We start from the raw sequence: 26,755 nt of genomic DNA on the forward strand, positions 1-26,755 counted from the left end.
CTGGCAGGGGTCACCTCCCCAGCACACGGGCTGGTGGGAGCCACGTCGGCTTTGCTGGGGATTGGGAAAAATCTCACTGGGGACAGGAGGAGAGCAGAGGTCTGAGGAAGGAAAAGGGCTCTCCCTCTGCTATCAGCATGCAGCTTGACTCATGACTTGAGACACTATAAAAATCTGTAAATATTTGAAAATTGAGTAATAATAAATTAATTATAAATTTTAATTCAGAACCACTTCAAATTGTAAATGCAGTTCAACAGCTGATGAACTTCCAACACTGCAGGCAGCAAAACAGCAAACGCCGGAGGAACTGGCAATGCTGGTATGGGAGGGAGCAACTCCCCAGCTGTGCTCCAGCATTACATCTGTCCCCCATCAGCACAGCCAGGCCCAGCAGAAGATGGGCAGAACACTACGGAAAGGGCTGGAGACAGCCACCACCGGCTTGGTCTGTCCAGGCAAAAGCATTGTATGCAATATTGCAATTGACTTAAAAATGTCAATTTGCCTTGGACTCCATTGATTGCTGATTAATAATAACTATGTATATAAATCTGGATTAACCTGGAAACCAGAGATGCTCAAACTGTCCCGGAAGCTGGGCTGATTGGGCTGCCTGTCCTCAGCCCTCAGCCAGGACCATCAGCTCTTTGTAGGCCTGAAGCTTAGGACTGAGCAAGCTATTGAGGTCAGTTTTAAGATGGGGCAATGCAAGCAACCCCAGCCTTGTTCAAGCAAAGTGAGCATCCCCAAGGCAGGAGGGCAGAGCTCACAGTTCATCCTCCAAATGGGTTCACAAGTAGTGGCACTGACCAAGCCTGAGCTCTCTTTAACAGTCACTGGCACATGCTGGAACACCCGTGGCAGCCTGTTCTCAGCCCTTCCTCTCTTTCAAATGAACCTCACAAATATAATCTGTTTATTTATATCAATTTGGTCCCATCAATTAATGATGACAAGGCAATTAACTAGAATGCCAGACAGTAAAAAATAACCACATAATGCCTTCTTTAGAGGAAATCTATTATGTAATTCCAATCGGTCTTCATTAACACAAAGTATTCCAGTAAAAGGTAGTAATCTAGTTATAGTCTGTGAAATATGAAGATCCGCAAAGTAATTTTTCAGAATTAAGGGTATTTTTAGTCAATAAGAAGAAAGCCTGTCCACAATTTTTCTGCAAAAACTTTTTTGTGAAAAACTACCCAAGTCCATAACGTAAGGTACCGGTACCTAGCAGGCTGTGCAGGACCACCAAAAAGGCACTAAATTCCCATCATCACCTCCTCTGCCCACACCGTTTGGGGTCTGGATCAAGCTGAGAGCATGGCAGCGCCCATTTTTTCCATCCAACACTCACTGCACAGATGCTGGCACCAGAGAAAGGAGTCTCAAACCGCCAATTGTAGTCATCTTCAAAAAAAGCCTGACAAGGAGGTTTTGGGCTGATTAGTGTTCAAATCAGTGTTCACAGCTCTATTTAAATGACGATGCAATACACCATTCATCCTAGCCATGAGCTCTCCTTCACACATTGGCTCCACGACTGCCATGAGTGACAGGAGAATGGCACGGCGTGACCTGAGCTGGCTCATTTCCTACCTGACGGACTGAGCAAGTAACTTGTGCAGAGAACAAAGACAACACATTTGCTTCAGTATTTCATGTGAGGCACGTCAGAATTAAGAGTGTTTTTAGTACTAACCTAATTCATCAATTGCATATATTAAAGATTCCATTTTAGGGAAAATTAAGATGAAAAACATGAGTCCACAAAACAATCAGCTTTATATGGAAATACACATTTTCCAATTTTAAGCCTTACTCCCCTTCAAACTTATTAATAAACTAGTAGATGATAAGGGAGAATAAACCCCAAATACAGAAAATCCTGCAAACAAAGAACACAGACAAATACAAAAGTAGTCAACTACTTCTCCAAAATATGCCCAAGCTGTTAAGTACTCTCGACTTAAAATTTCTAATGAAGCAGCTTAAAAAATCCCAAATTCCTACAGGAATGTGTTTACAATACAAACTCAATTATTGTCTTATTCTGATGCTTATCTTTTCTTACACCCTCTCAGCTCATCCTACTTCGGAATTTAATTACATTCCAGTATTCTGAGTTCAGATGAAATTACACATTCTCAGATTAATTTAGCCTGAACCGACTTTTGATAACAGCCAATCCTTTTTCTATTGTGCCCTAACTTGTGACCCTACAAGTCAGCATGAATTGCTCTTTTAAACCTCGTGTCACCCCACACTCACTGTCCCCAAACCCAGCACAGCATCCAGCATCACTGGGTCAATGTCTGCCCAATTTCCTTTGATCAAAACCCTCCTTTTCCTCTTGCCTCTGTTATTTTCTGAGCTCAGGTTGACACAGATCAGTCAAGGGGTGACTGTTCCCTACACACTGGTGCAGGGAAAGCATGACCTTTTCTGTTTAGTTAAAATCCAAGGGCGATGTTCTCACAAGGACGTTTCAGCTCGGCCGTCACAGGAGAAGCACAAGACGGGAACACGGGCCCAAAGCGGGCCTGGCACTCGGCTTCTCCCAAACCAAATCCCGCTCTGCTCAGCAGAACCCCGCCAGGACATGAAACACTCCCTGACGGACACTTGATGCTTCCCACAGGATCGCCCTGCCAGCATCGTGCCGGGAATCCCGGCCTCTCCCCAGGCTGCCTGAATCCAAGCACGGCCTCCACAGCTTTCCTCTCACCTCCCTCCCACCAGTTGTGATCTGATGCAACTGTCAAATCCTCGGCATGTTTGAAACCTACTTGTTCAGGCGCCAAGTGGAGACTCATCTAATCCCTGCAACGAGTCAGATGCTGCAATTGTGTTAATGCCATGCAAGACTTTCACTTTCCAGAACTTCGCCAAATTTTTAGTATCAGCAAGAAACTAAGATTAAATGTTAGCTCCCCTATGAACAATATAATCTGAAGAAAAAAACTCCAACCCTACTCATTTGATCCTTCTCATATGTTACCTAGAGTGCCCTCATGTCCTTCCTAAGGGCAGAACCCCCTCTCTAACCACTGCCCACTCTGGCACATCAACACTAAAACAGTGGGACTGTGCCCATACATCACCTGCTTTGGTTGGTTTCCCACCTGCACATGCCTCTGGCTGTGCCATCTCACCCAATACTAGGGATTTTGGTAGGGGCAGGTGGGCAGGCTAAAGGAAGCCATAACAGATATAACAGTCCCTCCAGATCTGGGATCTGTGCAGGATTAGAAGTGACCTCTCTATAAATTTCAGGAGTTGAAGAGATGAGATGAGATGAGATGAGATGAGATGAGATGAGATGAGATGAGATGAGATGAGATGAAGGACTGAAGAGGAAAAGAAACCAGACAGAGCAGCAGTTAGAAAAGCCTGGGAGTAAAACTAGAGGGAGAAGAGGAGGCAGAGCAAGCACACAAAGCTGCGATTATAAAATCCTCCAAATCTTTCATATCCTAAATTTAAAACAGAGCACAAAATACTGCCCTGCTCTTGGCTAATGCTGTTCTCAAAGGGCACAGTTTATCAGAAAAAGTTTGCTGCACAGACTGGTTGGGTCTTCTAAAGCTGTCTGGAATTACAAATGCCATTGAGCAGGGAGACGGGTCCCCAGGCCATGCCACTGCCAGTGTCACCATCCCTGGCCTTAGGCATCTTGCCTGAATACTGCAAAGTAGAAACAAGAAGCTGAAGAGTGGAAGAGCTGTGTTTCACCTTGGCATTGGGAGCTGGGGCTGTGCACTACTTGGTGAACTCAACGTCCCCTTATGCATGGAGTATTTACTTGGCAACTGTAGATCTCCTGTCTGTAAATATTGCGGGGGGACAGGTGGAGCAGAGCTGTCAGACCTGCAGCTGCCTTCAGCTGGCCAAAAGATGGAACCAGGACAGATGTTATTGGTCTCATCAAAATTTTGTAAATTGAACAGTGAGACGGAACAGCCTTTCTTAGCTGTTGACAAATCCTGTTACACAGCAAAGATTTGTACCAGGGCTTTAATTTAATTACTGTAAATAAACCCAGCAACTTGGCCAAATGGTTTCATGAGTTACCGGCCCAGCCGAGGGACAGAAGCTGTAATCCTTTTGCAGTGCTGCTCCACGCAATATCCCAGGTAATGCACTGCTACAGCATCTGCCACTTGCAAAGATCCAGACAAAGCCTTCAAAACAACTTGGGGTTACTGCCACAGAGATGGCTGTCCCCATCCCTGCACCAGCCCACTGTGGCTCCTGACTGTACTGTGGTTCTAGGAGCAGCCCCATCAGAGCCCTGCAGCGCTGGTGCTTCCAAAGCCCTTGCAAGTGTGTGTGGATCACAATTCCAGCCAATGCTGCGCTGCCCTGCTGCTGTGAATGGGCTTCATGAGGTTGCAGAGAGAACTGATGGCATCCCAGAGAAACAGGTCAAACAGAGGCTCTTGGACACGCTGCTAAAAGAGGTTTTGTCTCTCTTAAGGAAATGTGGAAAGGTTCCCACAATTATCACTTTGCTTCCTTTGCTTGTAACCATGTAAATCAACCCCTAATACCTTGTTTGCTCACTGCAGCAGCATAAGAGCAGGGGGAAACACAGGAGCCCTTTAGCCAGAGAGAATTAAATAAAATAGTGGGAACATCCCACAAATACCAAAGTCAATTAATTCATTTGTTACAGAGCAAGAGTCCTGCATAATTTGTCCTCTGAGTAGTTTATTTTAGCTAATTGCTTATCCAGCAAGAAGATCTCCCCTGCATGACCCATTTGCTGTGCAAGAGGCTCGACTGATGAGAAATAAATGGTCACCTTCCAGAGGGCATGGAGGGACAGCAGGGACGTTCCATATGCTGCTCTGGTCCTCAGACCCACATACAAGGAGAGGAATGCACCCATAACCTAACACCACATAAGCAGGGTGAGTGTTGGTGTCCAGGTTCTCCAGAGGAAAGCAGGAGACCACAGTTCCCCCTCCCAGGACAAGCAGGAGAAGGGAAGGCTGCAGATAAGGCACCCTCACTAAGGCTTTACTTCCACCCAGCTTCATCGCTGCGACTCACAGCAATGTGTTCACCCATCACTCGCCTTTTACAACAGCACTTAAAGCAACACAACAATTCCACTTGTGAGGGTGGAGCTCTTTGTCAGCCGCATCACCCTCTCAGCTTCTCCACTGGAGTCAGAGCAGAGGCAGAACCAAATGGCTTAATGCTTCACTTATAGATCTCCTGTCTGTAAATATTGCGGGGGGACAGGTGGAGCAGAGCTGTCAGACCTGCAGCTGCCTTCAGCTGGCCAAAAGATGGAACCAGGACAGATGTTATTGGTCTCATCAAAATTTTGTAAATTGAACAGTGAGACGGAACAGCCCTATTTATCTTAATTTAGTTCATCCTTGACATTTACAAAATAAATACAGAAATAATACTCTCCTGTATTCACAATTCACTCTCACTGATGGCAGCAGGAATCACACAAGCTCTGACAAAGGACAGGGAGTGACACAGCTGCTGCCTGCTGGAAGCAGAGCAGAGGAGGCCAGAGGATCCCCAAGGGACCCACCAGTACCTCTCACCTCAACACCTCCCTGCAGCACCACGCACATCCTTGCTGGACAGAGACAGGCAGTGCTGAAAGGAGAAAAAGGAGGACTGCAAGGTGATGCTTTGAGATTGGCTGGGCAGAGGATTTCGAGTCACCACCAAAGAGGCAACAGGATTTCTGTCAGGAAAGCTTCAACCTTTCACATTCCACCAGGAGGCTTCTGATGGGCTTTTACTGATGCTTCATCTCCCTCAGAATCAATAGAAAACAATAATCCCACGTCTAGGCATAAATCATGCCGCACAACTCAGCAAATCATCACGTGGGATGCCTCGGGACAAAGCCACTTCTTTATTTCCAGAAACAGCACCATTAATGGTTTCCGCCTGCCAAGCAACAAGATTCCCACTTCACAGCACTGGAAACCTCCATCTTGCACTGAGCCCAGCCACTGGCTCCACTTACTGTGGAGCAAACATGGGCAAAGCTCATCTCAGCTCGTGGGTGGCTGGCGGGTGTTGGTGCTGAGAATGAGCCAGGGAGGCAGAGGGGCTACGGAGGGACAGATGCCCACCCGCCCTGACGCCAGTCCCAACGTGTGCCTGCCTGCCTGGGGCCACAAAGCCACTCCTCACACCAGTCCCAACACATGCCTGCCTGCCCAGGGCTGCAAAGTGGCTCCTAAAACCCCTTTTACCACTTGTCATACTGGTGATGTCGCTTCAGGTGCAGCAGCCCCAGGCAGGAGACTGTACTGTCTGTTTACAGGAAACAAAGCTGCAGCAGCACGAGTCAGAAACTCAACGCTCCCACAAACAGCAGCTCTGGAAAACCCCAGCAGCACCTTTCCTCATGTCACTTTACATCCTGTCAGTAACTTACAGGAAACAGAACGGCCTGGTGGAGTTATCCAAGGGTGTGAGACTTAAGGTACATCTGTAATTAAAACACAGACACCAAAGCTGCGAAGCAGCGCCATAAAGCAGATCATTTTACAGCTGGCTGGGCTCCCTCTGATGTACTTGAGAACCATTTTTAAGTGACATAAAGTTTAACATACCGGTACATCTGCCTACCCACAAGATTCTACACGGAATTTAAAATTTAATTATATTAAAGTATTGTTACAGTGTGCGTAGCAAGAACGCCAACCGAGTGTAACTTGAGGAGAATCTTTGCCAGATTGTTGTAAATCTGTGTTTTCAGGACTAGAAAGGAAAAAAAAGAAAAATTCAAACCTGAACACCTGTATCGGTGCTGTCAGCTTCATTCACCCACCAACTGCTCCGCATTTGAGCTGAGCAGGATCACACACTTGCCCAGTGTTTCACTACAATGTCAATGCACACCTACAGTACCTGTGCCTGCCAAGCAATTACTCCTCACACCACAGTGAAAGCAAAGCCTGCTCACTGCCTACACACACTTATTCAGCACCAAAAGAAAAAGCCCAGGCTCTGCAGGCAGCTCCTCATCTTCCAACAACCACGACACAAACCAATCTGCCCTCTCCAGGCTGAGGAGCAGGTCCTCTGGGATGCTTCCAGCTGCTTTGCATACACACAGGCACAAACATCCTCTCCCCAGTTCCATGTTACCAGCACACGCTGGCTAACATTCCACTGGGCAACTTAACTCACACTGTGCTTGTCATACGTAAGACACTGTCCCCATCTGGAAATCAAAGCATCCACCCCCTGAACACAGAGCAACCCTCTCCCCAGGGCTCAGGCACCCCAATCCCTGCCAGCCCAAGATGGTCATGGTGCATTGCTTCAGCCCTGCACTCCAACCTCAGGGCCAGGTTTCTTAGAGGCAAAAATCCTTGTCAATAAATAAAGAACCCAAATAAACAGTTTCTTTTTCAGCAGTTGCTATTTGCAGCCATTAAGATGCAACAAGCAGTTGCTGGATGGTGTTTTTGATGCAGAGAATGTATTGGAAGAAACAAGAGAATATCATTAAGGGTCAATTAGGAGCAACTTAAAGGTTATTTTTGCATATCTCACCTCCTGGACAAAAGATGATTCTTCGGTGCCATATAAATATAAATTAAGTTGCATAAGTCTTTAAAATGTGACAAAGACTTTCATTTTGTTGCCGTTTAAAACAGCCTGAAGAGCAAACAGCAGGTCTTTTGCCCCTCTGCAGCCTGCACATATGATGTAGGAAAGGGCAGGCCCAAGGTGGTTCCACAATGGCCATTAAGCCCTGTCCTTCACGGTCCCCTTCGATGGGAAGCACAGAATGCTGGACAATAGGGAATGGTCTGCCAGGTCTGGGTGTGAACATCAGAAGCCCCAACCCAACACCTCTTCCAGCACCCTTTCCTCTGTTCTACCCAGGACAACGGTAGCTCCTCGTTGATCTGCCTCGTAGCTTGTTAATCCCCAATCACAGGGCCAGTACAGGGAGATCACACACACCTCCTCAACCCTGAGCATCCTCCCACCCTGTAACATGAGATCAAGAACAGTCAGAGCCGGTCAAACACTGAATGTCAGTCCAAAGCCATGTTGTTTTCCTTGGCCATATCCATTGACAGAAAAACCTACCAATCCTTGCTGCAGGCAGATGGGTTTACTGAATAATTTCACTGCTTTGTTATCAGATAATTGCTTTTTCTCATGATTCCATGTTTTCCACAGTTCTCTTCTCCTCCAAGGGGCAATGCTGCAGGGCTCTCATGAGCCCACATGAAGAGGAGAAGGAGCCTTTGCACCCCAGCCCTGTGTGCCTGCAAAGCTGGGCAGTGGGGGCAGGTGTTCCTGTGCATGGACCAGCTGTGGAGCCATCATCTCTGACACGTATCCCTCCGACATGTGGGAAAGCCCAAGCCTGGTGACCACACACAGGGGCTGCAGAGCCATTGGTGGGCTGGAAAAGCCAACCTGCAGCCTCTGTGCCAGGTGAATCCACAACAAAAACACAGACCTCTTACCTTGGTTGTCCAGGTCGACCAATGGCTTCTTCTGTTGTGAGACAGCTCTTCTGAGCTGCCAGCTAAATACAGAGGGAAACCAGCTCTCCCAGAGCACCAGCACACACCAGGCTGGATTTGTCATGGGAAGAATTTGGAAGGAATACTTGAAGACCATCACCTGAGTCAGGCCAGGCATCCGGATGGCTCCCAGCAACTCTGCCCTTAGGTCACTTTACAATCAACATGGTGAGCTGTTAAAAGAATTCATTACTGGTGTCTCAACACCCCTGGACTACAGCAGCTAAAAATCTATATGAACTAGGGGCTCTTAAAATCATCTCTGCACTGTTTATTCTCTGCAGGGAAAATAAAGAGAAGGAAATACTGAAAGCAGCGAGAAGAAAGTGTTGAGACTCATGAAATCTATAAAGTGTAAAGAGAGATGTGCCACATTTAGTAGGGATTATGTCAAGCAGCATCCCGAGCCAGGAGTGCTGACAGCACACACACATTGCCTTCGACAGAGGCAAAGAGGTCGTACATGACCCCAAACATGCCGGCAGAGCTCCCAGCAGCACGAGCAGAAAACCCAAGTATCAGCACTGCCCACGGGCAAGGTTAATGGTCCTGGATCCTATGGAGAGTACAAACCACGTGAGAGAGCAGGACCTTTAAAACGTGCCTTGAAAGTCTAAACAAGGTCTCGAGAGGACTTTTATTTGCAACAAGCTCAATGGGAGATGGACAGAACTTTTGCCACCAATCACAGCTCTGGGCAGCTGCTTTTTCACAGCCTCCAGCTCCCATGAGCTTCTCCTCCACAGTGAGCCCCTGTCTCATTTCCCAAGGGCCAGGACATCCTGGCAGCAGCATCCACTCCATGCAGTGGGACAGCTCTCACAGAGAGCACACTGGAAAGAAGGCTCGCAAGGTAATGGCCTAACACAGTGAATTAATTCCAAAGCACAATTGTTTTCAATCTTCATTTAAACCCAACCTTAGCTAATCTCACTTTAACGACATAGGAAATGGAAATTCCCTTAATAATATAAGTTATGAATATTTATTACCCTATTTTTTACCTGAAAACGGAGTAATTCAATTAATTTTACTATTAATTATTTAATACAGAATTAATATACTGCAAGATCCTAACTTTCCTTTAAGATGCCGCTGATAAAGATATCCCAGAGAGGGGATGTTCCTTACGCTGGACTGATGGACAGGTAAGGCACAGGGTGTGCTTCCTGGGCAACGGGCAGCCGGACAGGAGGTGGAGAGACTCCAGGGACTGCACCCATCGTGCTCTCGCCATGGAGCAGGGCTGGTCCCCCAGCAATCCCCTCGTGTTCTTTCCAAGACATGAAGCAGGAAGGAGCAGGAACACAGCTGAACCACATTCTCATCTGGAAAACTGACCTTGCAGCTTCTGGGCACAGCCAAGGCTTTTCCATTGCCTGAGGCCCACTTGTGAAGTAGTGAAGCCACCTCGGATCACTCAAGAATATTGTTAAAATACTGTGCAAATGCTAATGACAGAAGGCACCTGGAAACAGAGAAGCAACGCATCTTCCTCTGGCAGGATGTTTCTGGACTCAGAAAATTAACTTTGTCATTGAAATTCCAAAATAAATAATAATTAAGTTCTACTTGATATATAAATGTCAAGTAATTTTTTTTTTGTCATCGTGATTTGCATTTAAACTTGGAAATGTCAGACACTTGGCCCTGCTGCATTAGCAGAACGCTTCCCCCGCCCCGCTGACGGAACACCCGCTGCGGATTACCCAGCACATCATCAAGTAACCAAACACCATTCCAAGGGAGCCTCAAGGTCGATGCTTGCAAGGTGTACTCACTAATTTATGTTGATCAACTGGAGTGCTCAAAAGACTATTGTAATAATGCTCCAGTACATTTATATCAGCGTATTCAATCAACTGGAGTCATTCAACAAGAAGTTTCATAAAAAAGTGATTTTAGGGACTTTCCAATGGTTTGTCATAGCTCCTTCAAGGCCACCACAATGGCAAGAAGGCTCCCCCTCTATGTCCACGACTAAAGCAATACCCAACTGCGCTGTAAACATGGGAACCTCTGTTCAGGAAAGAGATGAAAACATTCAGAACAGCAAGCTTGGCTCTAAACCAGCTCTAAACCAGCTTGTCCCTCATTGCCACCCTCTGCCTCAGCTCAGTGACCTGTGAGGAGGCATCACAGCCCAGCCTGGCCTGACCATCTGCAGCAGTTCCTTCGACGGTGGCTGAGCTGGGCAGCACCAAAACCCCGTCACCAATATCAACCCTCTGCCGACAGCTGCAGCAGCACCAGCTCCCACGGGCACCGTCCAGCCGTGCCCGGAGCCCCCACGGCATCCATCCAGCAGTGGCTCCTCAGAGCACACTATACATCATCGTATTAGGAAACTCCGTGTGTGTCAGTGGTGCAATTAATTTTTATTAATTTTGTGAGATGAAATTAGTAGCACTCACAGCAGCAAACAAAGAACGGGGAGTGTTCCAGTTCAGTGCCAAATCGATGTCATTAATTCTGTAATACCAGGAGCCCTGATTGTAGCAACTCAGCATTTAACTCTTCCAATTAATTTTTATATTAAAAAAAAAAAAAATAGAAAACTAACTCAACAATTTCAGAAGGACCTTGAACTCCTGTCACAACTTTCCTTCTCCTGGGACATTCTTTCTTCCAAGTGTAAACACACAAGAGGAAGGTAAGGATATGTTAATCAGAAAATTGTTTTCATGCATTGCCTTTAGCAAACCAAACTCTTAAGATCATAAGATGGTGCTACAAAAACATTTATAATCTCGTATCTTTAATGATACGATGCAGCGCCAGACTAGTTAATGTGTTTTCTGACCCCTTAAAAGGCTTCTCTGGCAAAGGCTCAGCCAGAAATTGTTTTGAATTAATTCTGAAACTGAGATTACCAACCCAGAAAAGAACTTCCCTATTATTAACTGAATTACCTGCTGTTCTGCAGCCAAGGAGAGCCTCACAGCTGCCACCGGCAGGAAAGATCCATTCAGGGCCCTTCCACCACCTGGAGTGGCAGCTCCAGGTCTTGGAGAACCACTGAGAAAGCAATTGGCTTTGCCACATCTCCTTCCCCGGTGCTACACATTTTAATACGACAAGCAAATGCACTACTTACAGATGTCACAAAAATATACAGTCTGGGAGGAAAAAAACCCAAGAAGTAAAACAACACAGCTCTTTTTTCCCCATGTTTCATGGAAAGCAGTTCCTCTGTGCGCCCCACCTGCAGCTGCACTGCAGAGGTGCAGAGAAGGCCTCCACGTCCATCCTCTCCTCAGCTGGGTGCTGTGGAACACCTGGAATCAATCTGTGCTGTTTGTTAGGATGGCACCGCTCCCTGTGTCCCACTGTGACCTCTGTCCCTGCTCATGGCAGCAGGAGGTGATGCCAAACGTGGAGCACGCTGCTCCGGGCACCTGCGGCACTGGCCCCTGCAATGGATGGTGCTGGGATGCAGGATGCCAGAATAAGCTTTTCTCTCACCTGGGTCCCAGCAGGCTCCCTCCAATGACCCAGCCCTCTGCAATAGGAAAGGGGTGGATTGGGAAAAAGAAAAACAGCAAAAGCCCAGCAAGACCAGAAAGCAAGAGTCGTTCTCTGCGTTAGTATGGAGCCAGAACATAGCTGAAACAGCAGGAAAACATCCACAGCCAAAACTCCACGTCTGGGTTCCCAGGGGAGCGAGAAGTTAAACATTTATGGCAGCACGAAGAAGACATGACATTTACTGAATAATAAACTGCAAACATGTCTGTTAATGCAGCTTTTTGGGACCTCCTCACCATCAAACACTTAACCCCACCAAGGGAAACACCAGAACACAAACAATCCCCATTCCTGCCTGTGAACAGGCAGCACATGGTGGGGCTGGTGCTTTTTTATTTATTTAAAGTTAGAGGCAAGGGAGCTCTGTCAAGATAAACAGCCCGCGACCTTGCTCAGAGGCTTCAGATCCGCTCATCTGAACGGATACAATTAAATCCTGAGCAATCGGGTTAAAACTTTAACCTGCCAAGACTGTAGCTGTTCCATTTTTAATCAATCTGATTTCATTCAATAAAATGCTCATTAAGGCAATTAATGAGAGTTTGGTGTCACAAGCCATCAAACATGACTGGGAGTTTCCACTTGGTGGTCAAGGCATTGATCAGTGAGTCAAGTCATCAGCGCGAGAGAGTCAATGTGCTGAGCAGGAGAACATTACCTGGTTTTGGGGGAGGTTGTTAGCCACTCCTCATGCTTTTCAAACGTTATTAAATAAGCTGCAATTTCCTGAAAGAGAAATGCAGAAAGAAAACAGAGTTACTTGCATGGCTGTGTTGGGAACTGGAAAGTTTTATAACAGAGACACGGAGCCGCCTACCCCGGGCCAGGCTGCAGCTGAAATCAGGTTTTGACTGACAGAGCGCGCTCGGTAAATGTTCACATCCACGCCACCAAGGCCAGGCTTAAACAGGACAATGAAGAGTTGCAAATGAGGAAAGGCATTAACATTTTCCAGCACAGAGAATTTGCTGGTAACTGTGGTGACCACGGCATCACCGCAAGCCCGGCGTGACGTCAGGAAGCAAAGGGGAGGGTAGCGACAATATGGACACGGGGAGCTAAATGAAATATTTATAAATAGAACAGCATCACTGCAGAGAGAATTACTGAATTATTAATCGTTGCCATAAAAAGCCAGCGGGTGACATCAACGTAAGTCATTGCTCCCACTTGCAGGAATGATACGGGCGATTACTTCCAGATCAGAACTGATTTGTTTGCAGGAAATTATCGGCGCCGGCGAGATAATTCACGACAGCGCCTGTAAACAGGCCTGAGGAACGCGGGACAGACCTTCATCCGTTTCCTGGGTACAAACCCGGGGTGGTCGCAAGGTGGCAACTGTCACCATACCAGCAGTGTCCCGACATCTAGAGATGGCCACAGATTCCTGCGACTGTGCTGAAAATAAGCCCCTCCGATATACTCAGAAAAATGTAGGGGGTTGATGGTTGTCTTCCAGAAATTGCCTCCCGGCCCTCTCAGAGGGACCTGAATAACAAAAGCTGCACAAGTGAGGTCAGTGAAGCTGCCTTCAATGTACAAATGCCTCAAATCAGACCCCCAAACCAGGTGCAGTATCATCTCCACAGCCACCGCAGCAGAAGTGTCCCCAGGCTGTACCTCCCAAGAGCAGAACACACGCCAGCACCAGGGCTTTCCACCAGGAGAAGGATTTTTATTATTTTTTTTTTAGCTAGCTCTATATAAGGGCTGTCGCTTACAGTACCAAAGCTAAAAACCCCCACAATGCTCTCCAACCAGCTGGCCCAAGCATCTGCTAGAGCCACAAAATGCAATTATATTACTCCCAAACGAGACGTAAAAATATCTTGTTTCCAATACTCTTGGTTTTAAGACTCATACTTAATGTCCTCTGGGCATTGCGGCGGTGCCAGATCTCTGTGTTATGTACTTTATTAGAGCTGTGTGAATGTCATATTAATGACTCCTGACCAACATGTTTACACTGCAAATAAATTCTCCTGGAATCCATCGATGCACCCCTTGTTTCCCAAGCCAGTCTCTGCAGGTTTAAGGGATCCCCATACAAGCAGATGATGAAGCAGTGGCACAAAGCTCCAAACACTCCTCTTTTTAATTTCTGGCTAATGGCTAATGGCTGAATAAAATTCAGTATCAAAGTAAGCCAATGCAGACCTCCACCACCGACATTGATGACCTTTCCCAATCCTCATACTTTCATAGCAGCTGCAGCTGAATCAGATCCAAGTGCTGAAATCTGGACGCTGCATGGCCAAAAAGGTCTAACCCCAGATTCCCAACAGGCCAAAACCACCAAAGAACTCTGTAACTAAAATTCTTCAGAAAATATGAAAAAATATCTCTGGGGTATTTTAAAGCCAGTGCAGTAATTCCACCAAAAGTGCTGCAATCAGCAGAGCTCTATTCCCAACCCATCCCACATTATGTGTCCTCAGCTCACTATGCTACGAACCAGTTTCACCTCATGCTGTACAGCAAGATGAGCTCTAGAGAGACTGAGGAACACTCGAGAGCTCCCTGCACATCCTCCCCAGCACCAGGCAAGCAGGCATTTACAGAAACCAACCCCTTCAATGCCGAGACAGTTTGGGGGATTCAGATTAGTCTGGGATTTTGCCTATTCCTACTAAAAATCAACTGCTGTAAGGAGAAATAAGCCATGTTTAACTTTTGTGGCTGAACAAATACATTGCTATGGCACAGAAACCCAAAGCATTTCATGTGAAGGAACTCAGCGTTACCCACGGCTCATTCACTCTGTTCCTTCCTGATGGCCCATGCCAGGCACATGGGAAATCCTAATCCCAAACCGTCACCAACTGGAGGAGCTGCAGCAACGAGAGGCTCCCACGTGAGGCAGAACATGGGTTTCCACGCTGCTGGCCTGGCCCAGCCTGCTCACGTTTGGGCAGAGGAAAGGCCAAGCTGCCAGTCAGTGCCACAGATACACACTGGGGAAGGAGGACGTGCTTCTCTGCTGCCAAACCCACTTAAACCCCATTCCTTGTATGTTCTGCTTTCTGTAACTACAACTTTGTGTAAGCTGTGCAGAGGAAAGTGCTCAGCTCAGCACTGGTGGTTGATCAGAAGTTTCCAGGAGATGCCTCTGCCCAGTGGCTCCCTGCCAGCATGGTGGGGCACGGGCAGGGCTGCTGACGAAGGGCTGGGGCTCAGCAGCTGCATGGGTTGAGCACCCTGCTGTCACACCAACACCCTTTTTCCGTTTGAAAAAACAGGGAAGAAATAGATTTATCACCAGAAGACACAAAGTCATTAAATAATTAAAAACAAAACTATGGCACAATAAAAGCCCTCTGATAAAACCCTGCATTTTAATGCGTGTTAATTCCCCTAATGATTCTTTCTGTGTCTCACAGGGTCAAATCAATGTCCTCACAAAAAAATCCAATTACATCCCATTCATCGTCTCTTTGGAGCAAGGCTATTGTTTGCTTTTGTCTCCTATCAAACCCTTTTCCCATTGCTTCTTGCCCAAGACTACAAACAAAAGGCAGCATGGCACCAGCAAGGTCAGATGAGACAGAGCCGGCTCTGAAACCCTGGCTGGTCCTGACTCCTCTGTGATTGCACAGCAAGTGACAGAAATCAAGGGATGCGTGCATGCAACACAAACGCTCTGTCCTCCCGCAGCACCACTCAGGCCAGGTGGCACTAGGTGGACCCCAAGGCCACCCAAGTTAATCTCCATGGGCAAGGGCACCACACACCATGGGAAGCAGCCCCTGAACCAGGATGTCCCACCCAGACCCACATCCCCTCTATCCCAGCTTTGAAATTAGCGTCAGCATAAAATGAGCAAGCACTGCTGGGAAAGGGTGAACCACTGAAAGCTGTGTGGATCCAGCTCCACTTCTGAGTGTGTCGGCCAATCCCGACAGCGCCTGCAGGACTGAGCCAAACACCCACAGGACACTGCTGAGAAAAACAGGCTTGACTGACCAGCTCAGGGAATCACCCATAAAGCAGTGAGATTACTGAACATTCAAATCACTCAAGTTATGCTTTATCCTAAACTTGGTCAGATAATTCTGCGGTTTAGTTTAGACTTGGTTGCTCGGGCTGAAAGCATTTTATCTAAGTGCGCATTTATTTTTATTTGGCACTTCCCTGTTTGTTTGGCACCAGGGAGCCACCAGCTGGGAAGCCCAGCAAGCTGCGTGAGACAGGACACACGCAGCTCCACCGTCTCCAGACAACTGCCACCAAGGATGTTCCCATTGCTCCCTCAGCCTCATGCCAGTTGTGGCACCGCTCAGCCTGCTGTTCCCAGCTCAGGCACCATGGCAGAGCCACCACACGCTCCCCACCCAATGCTACGTGACTGCAGCTCCTCAGACACTTCAATATTTAATGTCAGCACGTTAACGGCCCAGAGCTGTGGCACATGGGCGACCTGATCTCACCCGCCATGTCCCAGCTGCCACGGTGAGGACGAGTGGCAGCACCGCAGCCAGTGGTGCAGGGACAGGGACAGCAGGGCAGAAGAAGCTCACTCAGAGCACTCAGTGCTGCCCAGCAGCTGCTGCAAAGCTGCTCGTCTTCGTGCACAGGAGCTGGAGAGGACATGGCCACAAAGCACAGAACAGACCGACGGGCAGGGATCCGACACCGGTGGTGTCAGAGAGGCCCATGACCCATCGTGCACACAGGAAAGCTGCCAGCTCTGCTCTGAGCTGAAGTGTTTGCAGTGAACACACACATTTTTTTGGAAGAAAAAGATTAAGTAATAAAAAACTCCGAAACTGACAATCAATGGGTTCCCTAAAGCCACAGATTGAGCGCTAGCTCCTTCCTCCCAGATCAACCCCCTCCAGGTCATCCTGCATCATCACAAGGTTATCAACAATTCCCACCTGACCTCTCAATAGAAAAAGAGAAACTGCAAGGGAGAAGGATTGAAGGATTCCCTGGGTCAAGCATCTCTGGTCACCATCTGGTCTCAAAGCAACATGTAATTCATTTAAAAAAAAACCAGTCTGAATTTCAAGTTATTACTTCGTATGAATTATACACACCCGAATTAATAAGCCTGAATCTATGCATGAGTTAGGAGAAAGCAGAAGAGTTTGTACTCATCCCTAGATTTAGACCACAGAGCTAATAAAGCTGCGATCTCTTAAGCAAGCACGTTTATTCTCTTAGGAATTCACCACATCCTCTCTGCTATAAAGACAAATTCCAGCCCATCACTTCCTTATCATCCTTCTGCTCTGAAATGAAAATCAAAATGCATGTTGACTATGGACCATCTTCTCAGCTGGGATTGAGCCATTTTCATTTTCTACCCATCCCTGCTCTCAAAGCCATTAATATCCTGAATATCGCAACTACAAACTGCTCCAAACACCACACAGAGCGGGCTCACACCACCTTGTTCGGCATCACGGAAACAAAAATCCCAATCCCATTGCATTTGTCCAGTTGTTTGGCCTAAACCAGCAACACTATCAGAGGGATACTGCTCATGAGCTGGGTGAAACAAGGAGCAGGAGAAGGGCAAAGCAAGCCCGCAAGTGTCCAGCAGGGACAGGAAGGTGACTGTGGGCTGACAACACCTGTCAGCGACAAAACACTCCTACACCAAAATGTTTCACTGCCATTGCAGGCAGGACTTGGTTTGGTCTTGAGGCGTTACCTGTCCACAACTTCTCAAAGCAGAAACATTGATCTGACTATGCTGAGGCTGAGAAGGGGATAAAGCTCAAATATTTCTGCTGTTTTGCTGACAATCTGCATCAGCAGCACAAGCTGTGACTGGGGGTCAGAGGTTGCCCAGGGCTGCCCAGCCAGAGCACGTGTCAGGACAGACTTGCATGGATTTGGTTTTCCAACTCATGCCATGAATTTCCTGCCAAGTGAAGAGGCATTTATTCATACCTGTGAAAATCCCACAGACTAGCTTAAGCCAGACCCCTGGTCTGTTACCCTAATGGATGAAAAACCCACCATTTTGGGGCCCAAAACGTTGCCTTCCCTTGGTTTGCAGAGAGCAGGAGACAGCCCACAGCCCACTGGCTGTTGCTGTCCCTCTTGCCCAGCCAGCCTGGCTGAGCTCATCTCTAGAGGAAAAGGCCTGAGGGCAGCCCTGGCAGCACTGTCTGATGCCACAGGACACTAAAGCCACCGAGTGGGAAATGCCTGCGGTTTGGGAGATGCTCGCCTTGGTTCCCTGCATGGCAGTAAGCGGCGGGATCGCAGGAGGGGGGATGTTTTCATTAATAATGGTGTCTCACCAACCATCTGCTAAAGGTCCACACTATTAATTTAACAGGAAAAAAAGGGAATAGATTACTCTACAGTTTTCAATTAAAGTACATGATGCCTTCAAACTGCAACCTTAATTAGATATTATAGGGTGACATTTAGGAATCCTGAGCTGTGATGGTTGATCAAGTCACTTGACTGCGACAGTGTTCCGCAGCACTGCTGGGGCCTCGCGCACCCAGCACCGTCAGGAGAGCTGTCTGTCCTCAGATTCCAGGGCTGGAGCAGCTCAGACACACTCCTGGGGTTAAAGAAGCGCAAGGGTGAAACCCATGGCAGCCTGGGCTCAACAAAAAAACAGCTGCAAACTTACAGAGAGGGGCAGAAGAAAGGGGGAAAAGTAAACAAAGGGAAAAAAAGAAAAGTAGCAAATGGCCAACTCAAACACTTTATTTTCAGGGTTAAACCTGGTATGAAAAAACTAGATTTGGACATGAAATAATTTGCTCTAGAACACATGAAAAGGAGAAGGAAAAAAACCCCAATCAAGAGCACAAGTAGTGACTAACAGGCACCGGAGCTGAATGAGATCTGCTCAGCTCCTTCACCTGCCAAACACACAGACAAGAGCAAACTGAGACACGCAGTGGGTCTTTAGAACAGCAAGAGCACACTTGGGCACAACCCCCCCTAGCCATGGCTGCCCTGAAACACTCAGTCACAAGTAAGAGCAAAGTCAGCCCTCGCATCAGTCTGCGCCTAATAGGATTAGGATGGATTTTATCTTCCATTTAGGCCCCACACTGAGGGACAGTTAGTAAAACAGAGCAGTAACAAATAATGCCCAATCTTGAGTTACTGGAAAACACCCATAGGTCATTATGTGATTTTTTTTTTTTCTTTGAAATGACCTTGGACTAAACCCTGTGATTTAAAGAACCATGAACACTGGCATCCTGCTGGCACTGCTGGTTCAGTTCACTTGTCCTCTGCAGCCTGAAAAAGGCAAATATGCAGTGGGGAAAAAAAAAAATTCACTAAGACCCCTGTGTTTACAATGCATTAATTACAGCATAATAGCAAAAACCTCAATTATTTTACACAATTCAAACACTCATGTGGCTTGAAGATGCCGAAGCACATTCCCCTGCTCCAGAGTGGGCATGCGCCACCAGAGATGCTGCCCTGCTCTCAACTCCCACAGAAACCAAGAGGAACATGGAATTTTCTGCAGCTCTCCTCCAAGTGGCAAAGTCCAACTGCAAGATGGGGAATGGAGCAGATCCCCTGTGAAGCTGCCCATGCCGTGACCTCCCCACAGCCTGGCCGATCCCTCCCGCTGGAGGGGGACACACCAGCCCCGATCTCGGCAGCGGGGCAGCTGGGCCCAACGAGGTGAGAACACCACCAGTGCCTGCTCCATTCCCTTTCTCTTGCACGGAGACAGCAGCAAGCCCTTCCAAAGCCCTTCCAACACAACGATCATTAAAAGGGAAATATCCCTAGAAATTGCCCCTTCATGCATATTCCTCACTCCCATATGCCCTGACATTATTATGTGCCACAGTCCTGCAGAACTGTCTTTTCAGCATGTTTTTGCATTATGCCTAATTCTGTCAGAGTTTTTCACTCCTGCATAACAACAGCTCAATGCAGAGTCAGATATAAATCTGGCTTAAGAGACTCTCACCAGGAATTCATTTAAAACTGTAAATGTTAAAATATTCTATTGCTGATTTATGGCATTTTCTTATTTCAAACAGAATTAAAATCCTTCTTAAAAGATACATATTCAATCATGATAAAAGCTACATTCAAATGATGCTGCTGGTCAGACTGAGAGCCACAAAGCACAGAAATCTGGGAATAGCAGGGGAATCCAGGAACAGCAGGGCCTAGGACATTTTTACTGGTTCGACCAATGCTCTGCTATCATGCCACCACCTCAGTCTCACATCTTAATTAGTGCAAAAGGGAGTCCGTCCTGGATGCTGCTGCTTCCATGCTCCATCAATTGCACTTCGGCCCAAGCACAAGAATCTCTTTTCCTGAAGATCCAGTTGAACAGAGGAGCTGCTGCACCTGAAGTCATTACTGAACGGGTTTATTCGTTTTCCATTGTTTACACTGAAGGCTCTCCCAGCTCTGTCAATACCACACAAGTGTCCTGTATCATTGTGCAAACAACATTTAGCATTAAAAAAATTTACCAATGCTACTCATTATCATCATTCCTATAAGAATTGTTCATGTTTTGCATTCGTGAACAGAGAACATGGCAGAGCCTTGAGCCGCACAGCACAGCCCTGTACCCAAGCATGGCCAGGCTGATGAAAACTCAGTGTTTGGAATGAACCTGTGCAGCACCAGTACAATTCACGAAGAGGTTTTAAGCATTCAAGATGCCAAAAGAACCACAGCCTATGAGAGGCTCATGGCTTCTGGCTGTCTTTCCTGGAGGCACATTGCCTGACCTGTACAGGAGTCCCTAACCTCATGCTGCTCCACTGAAATAAAAAATCTAAATGGAAGGACCAATATCAAATACAAGAGTAAACAAGCAGAAGCAGCCAGAAAAAGCATTATTCAGCTATTTATATAATTAATTGTTCATTATTCAGAAGCCATAGAGCTTCTGAAAGCCAGGACGCTCTGCACTGTTCTGCGGGAGATGACTCTGACACCTCAGAGAGTGGTTCTGTCCCAGGCCCAGCTCAGGCCCAAGCCAGTCGTTCTGATGTTCCCAGCTCCTGGCTGCTGCTGCTGGATTGGTTGGTTTTGGTGAGGGTTTTTTTGGGGGGGGTTTTCCTCCCCAAATCTTCCCTGGTAAATTCAGAGTCACAGAATATTCTGAGTCGGAAGAGACCCACAAGGATCATCAAATCAAATTCATAACTGTATGACCCACTGGGGATTGAGCCTGTGAGCCTGGCATTATTCACAGCATGCTTTGACCAAATGAGCTGATCTCAGGGTCACTTTGATGGATTCTTCACAAAATCGGGAACAAGCCCAGTTTCTGGAGGCAGCTCCCAAGTGCTGATCAGCTCCAGTGAACTCATGACGCTCACAGCTGTCATCAAACCATCCTCTCTTCCATGGGGGCATGAAAGGGGAAATATTTCTGCCCCACATCAGGATCCAGCCATGACAATTAACCAGGGCCTGTGGCCTGGGGGGCACAGCAGATCTGCCCTCAGAGTGGTTGGCAGTTGCCAGCTGGCTCCCATCTGTGGAAACTGCCCCTCTGACCTGGAATTATCATATGTGTTGGCACTGAAAGGAAACAACCATAAAAACAGAGCAGCATGAGGGAACTGTAAATTCTTTGTGAGTTATTTTCAGACTTCTGAAAGTTTAGTTAATCCTTGCTTTTGAGAAAATACATTTTAAAAAAAAGGACAAGGGAAAAAAAATGACCAGAAAAAAGGATGTTGCTTGTGTGAAAAAGCCATTTCCCATTCTGAGCAGTGCCAGGCCAGCAAACTGCCCAAACTGTCCGGGATTCCCTGCATTTCTCCTTGGAAAGGGGTTGACCAGAAGGCTGGTGAAAGGCAGAGCCAATGCCATGTCACTCCTGTGACCTCTGGACTGCCAGCAACATGGAACATTGCTACAGGCTGTGCTGGGGCTGCTGTGTCCTTTCTCACAGAAAAGAGCCGACAGAGAGCATGGATGCTGCTTTCCAAAGGTTAAGCATCACAGGCAATTTCATGCTCTTTATATTTCTAAGTGGTTGATTTTTGGTTGTTTTTTTTAAATAATCATAAATCCCAACATCTGCTCCCAGGGCGGGAGCCCTTTGGCTCTGTGCTCAGCCAGGGAAGGGAAGGGAACGTGGCTGCTAGTGGCTGCTGCAGATGTTATTTTTAGTGAGACAGCTATTTACCAGCTCCATTCCCAGAGGGAATTCAGGGAGTAAAAGGGATGCTGATGCATTTCTTACTAAATATAGGAAAGGGGGCGAGCCACCACACGTAGCGTGGCTGCAGCTTTCCGCTCCCGCCAGGACCTGGCCTCAGCGAGGGGGATGTGGCCCCAGTGGTACCTGACACCACAGTGGGGCCGCCCCAGCATAGGCTCCCCATTCACCACATTCTAACCTTCAAGCTGGTGTTTGGAAAAAGCTTTTTAAAAACAGCTCTATAACTAATTGGCTTCACTTTGAAGCCCTGATCCTGTAATGAATGGCTCCCGAAATCAAACAAAGCATTTTCAACACCAACAAAATTGCCTGTTATGAAAGCAGAACATTTTTGGGGTAATATTGACTTTAACGCTCTGTCAAGGCACATTGACAGCAGGATGAAAACAGCCCTCCCTCTGCTCAGGCAGCCCAAATCCAGCTGCTGAAAGGGGACCCTGAACACTTGTGCCAGGCTGTGCTTCACATCCCCAGGAGTGGGATAATTTCATATTAGTTTAAAAATATATACCTCTAAAATAATTAAAATCCTGCAGATCAAAGAAAGGGATGTGTTTCAGAATTACTCTGCTCTTCTCTGGTTTTAAGCCTTTAAAGTTCTGGAGAGGCAATTTTGACATCCAGGAGCTTTGCAGCCCCAGACAGATGGGGATTCCTGGTCGAACTCCTTTTATATTTCCTTTATTGCTTCATATTTACCAATGACCTGGAAGCGAGCAGTGTGAAGGTGCCACTTGAACATGACAGAAGGCATTTCCGAGTGAGGCTCAGACAGGCTGGAAAACCAGCCCAGAGCCCTGAACAAACTGCAAACTGGGCAAATGATTGACACAACACAGAATGCGTGGGATGCAAAAACCACAAAGTAATGGGGACTGGAAGAGCAAGATGCATTATTCATCCAACCTGTGAGGGTCAGTATTAATGGCATCACCACTGGGTAAGTGAGGGCATCAGGGCATCAGGGCATCAGGGCACAGCACGATGGGACACCTTGGATGTACCTGCATCACTGTGAGCCACACCAGTCACCCCAGATCCCCTCTGTGCTCCCCAGGGCTGCAACTCTGGGCAACCACCCAAACCCCACCCACAGGATACAGAAAGACCTATACATCTGTAAATCTATAAATCTATATACAGATACTCAAACACGCACTCCTTGGGACACTTCATCTCCCTCTACAGTTTCCTGAAGGGCGACCACTTACAGAACAGAAGAAAAAGAGTTTAATGAATTAAAGTGCACTAAAGTTAGGGAACACTAATGAAGTCACACCTTAATTGGGTATAATTGAGAATCCAGCACTGCCACTGTTTGGATTATGAACTGCAGTTTCAGGTCACATGGAAATTAGCAGCTACCTCCTCCCACGGCAACCTGCTGAGAATGAAGTGCTGGTCACCCAACACCTGTTTCATTTCAGCTCTCTCTGTTTCTAAGGGAGAAAGCACCAAGGTTCCCCCCTTATTTCCCATTCCTGAGGCTTTCACTGCCTTACTTGGCCCTGATTTACCCAGCAACCATCCGATCAGTGCCAGCTCAGGGATGCCTCTCTCGAGGACACCACAGGCAGGCTCAGCCTCCCCGAGAGCAGCCCAGCCACAACTCTGGAGGGGCCAGCAGTGCTGAACGTGCTGGGCGTACAGGGATGGCATCCAGACACCAGCATGCCACAAGGGACAGCCTGGCAGGCCCATCCCAGGGATGGGCTTTGTGCCAGTCCCAGCTATACTCTGGGAGTATTTCGGAACAGGGCAGCTCCCAGGCCCTGCGCATCGTGCTGCCAAGAGGAGTCTCTGGCATGTGCAGACAGCTTCTTGTCTGCACTTAAAATACTATTTGATTAAAAAAAAAAAAGAAAAAAGAAAAAGGAAACAAATCGTGTTTTGTGGGACTGGGCGCATCAAGAGCAGAAATGGCAGCAGAAGCGACGCTCACCCGACCCATGCTGCCAAGCTGAAAACACTTCGGCTGTGCCTGCACATGCCCTTGCCTTCAGCTGGTGTGGCTCCTGTTTGCTTGGCTCCAAATGGGGAGGAAAAATGCCATTGCCTCAGTGCCTACCCTGGAGCACAGGTGAAGAGGAAAGGCTGCGCTGTTCCAGATACACAAAGAGTACACAGAAGTAGAAAAACGTCATCCCATCGCTTAATGTATGCAAATTATGTTAAATATTTCATTCATTAAATGGCTCCGGTTATTACTGAATTGTACCTTAAGCTGTTCAGAAAGTTCATTCTTCTTGCACTTGCTCAGTAACGTGAAATAACTGACTGAAATGAATATTTTACAGTTTGTGCAGACAGAACATTTATTAACAATTCCTTCCCTCTCAGAGTCCCACTCCTAAGCAGGTTTCAGGCACTGTGTGACTTAATCCAGAGGGAATGAATTTTGGTTTATTTTTAAAAGTTTGGTTTATTCCCAGTTTGGAAGAGTCCAACAACCTAGGAAGACCTAAACACAATCCTCCTGGGAGAGAGGAACAGCCACAGAGCTCTTTCCCAAAAGTCAGTGGGAGGAGCTGGGGGAGAGGAAAGCAGCCACAGAATTTGGGGATTTTCCTTACTCTGAGCCCAGTCAGAGAGCTCCACTGTTTGCAGGGAAAACAGCTCCTGCAATAGCCCATAACGTGCCACGGGTCCTCCGGGATTTCGTACGAGTAATGTGAAGTGACAGGGCTCTGGCTCCCGCCATCCCCAGTCCCCACCATCCCCGGGCCAGCCAGACAAGGGGGAAAGGGCCACTACAGGCGGCTCCAGCTGCTTCCAGCCTCACCAACAGCCCAGGCAGCAGCGTCCTCACCCATGGCAGCAAGGTCATCACCAGTTCCAGTTAGGGGAGCAGGTCCCAATTAACCCCCCAGCACATTCCAGCAGTTCCCAGCCCCATGGCCCAGCACACAGACCCCCCCTCCTTGGGGCGAGGGCAGTACACAACATACCCCAACACATGCCCAGAAGACTGGCATCACACAGGCAGCTGAGGAGTAACACAGGCATCCTCCACCACCCTCCATGGCACCGCCTCCCACCACGTCTCCAGATGACTTTCCCTTTCGCACGCCATGGGCAGCTCCCAGGGAAAACCCACTGGGCTTCAATCCAGCTCCTAACACGGTGTGGCAGCCACGTCTATACAAACTTCCAGGCTTAGAGGAGACAGATGGATAAAAATAATTATCACTGGAATGGTGGCTCCAGTATCTAAGTCAGTCCCTGGCCAGTGACCCGGGAAAGGCAGCTCCCTCTGGCAGAAGCGTGTCCCTGGGACGGAGGTTTACAGCCTCAGCTGAGCAGACACCCTGCAATGTCTCATCAATCTCGGCTGGGAAAAACCGTTCCATTTCCAACGGGAATATGCAAACCAGGCTCCGCACTGTAAATCTTCCTTTGCGGCGCTAAGGAGATAAGTAGGACCTATTAACCTCCCATGTTATTTCCAACTTCATTATTGGAGCTGACACAGGGAGAGCACACGGTGACGGCTCTTTTTGGCAGAGTGCATGTAAATCGCTTTCTCAAAGGAAATTACTTCTCTGGGCTGAATGTTATTAATCTAAATTCTCCCTTAGTCAAATTGTTGCCCGTAATAAATATGGAACAGGTTGCTACGCTCATCTCCGAGGGCATCCTAATCCAGCTGTAGGTTTTCCCCTCAATTTGAAGGAGCTGCCAAGAAGCTCCTCTGTGAGAGCAGCCTTCACCCCAGGATGGGACCATCCACCCCAACGTTGCCCAGTGTGTGAGCACCCTGTGATTTCATAATGAAGATGTATTTCGACACTGCCAACATCGCATGCTCCAGCAGTGAAGTGTGAGCAGGAGCAAGCCAGGGCCTGCTGAGGCTGGGGAAGGGACACAAGGCATGTCCTTTTCCTTCAACATGATGTGGTGGCCTTCCATGGCCAACATCTTTCATGGCTGATGCTTCGTTTATGTCAATTGTGGTACTGTTAAAGCAGCTCAACTTACAGTGCCTAGGAGTTTATGCTCTTTTACAGTGGACGTATACTTGATATCCTCCTTGTGCAACTAATAAACCCCGGAGTTTAAGCACAAACGGATCAAAAACCCCACAAAAACCAGATCCAAATCCAAACTGAACTTTGCCAGAGATGCAGGTAGGAATTTTATTTGCATGGTATTCGTTCCTTTTACTGAAAACCAGCTCCTTACTAGTAAAGATTTTCACAGAAATCCTCACAGAACACCTCTCCACAAAAAGCTAGGATCCCTTCTGCTCAAAGGCACACCCCAGGTACGAAGCAGATTCAGAACACTATAAATTCAGTGGCACACACAGCCCTTCTCCTCATTTGTTACCAGCCAAGTGTGAAAATGTTAATGAAGGCAGCTGTAATAATCTACGGGAATTTCCCAATTAAGATTTCGTTCACGTCCACCAGCTCCCGCTCCAGCGCAGCCCTTGAGCATCCCCCCTTCCACCCAACAGCAGCCATAATTGCCGGGCTCCATCCAGGCACCCTCACCCAGCCACCCCGATGAGGGAAATCACTGC

General features: G+C 47.6%; 1 protein-coding gene across 5 annotated transcripts in view; it reads right to left on the bottom strand.

Annotated features, from left to right (window-relative positions):
- Positions 1-26,755, bottom strand: part of CAMTA1 (calmodulin binding transcription activator 1) — a 235,443-nt gene that overhangs the window by 160,541 nt on the left and 48,147 nt on the right. For all 5 annotated transcript variants that reach the window (XM_039563897.1, XM_039563894.1, XM_019289757.3 and 2 more), the window contains one exon: positions 12,733-12,800. In XM_039563897.1, the coding sequence (XP_039419831.1) occupies positions 12,733-12,800 (68 nt within the window). The remainder of the gene's footprint in view (positions 1-12,732; positions 12,801-26,755) is intronic.

Source organism: Corvus cornix, chromosome 21 (genome assembly GCF_000738735.6).
Source record: "Corvus cornix cornix isolate S_Up_H32 chromosome 21, ASM73873v5, whole genome shotgun sequence".
In the NCBI taxonomy this organism is placed as follows: Eukaryota; Metazoa; Chordata; class Aves; order Passeriformes; family Corvidae; genus Corvus; species Corvus cornix.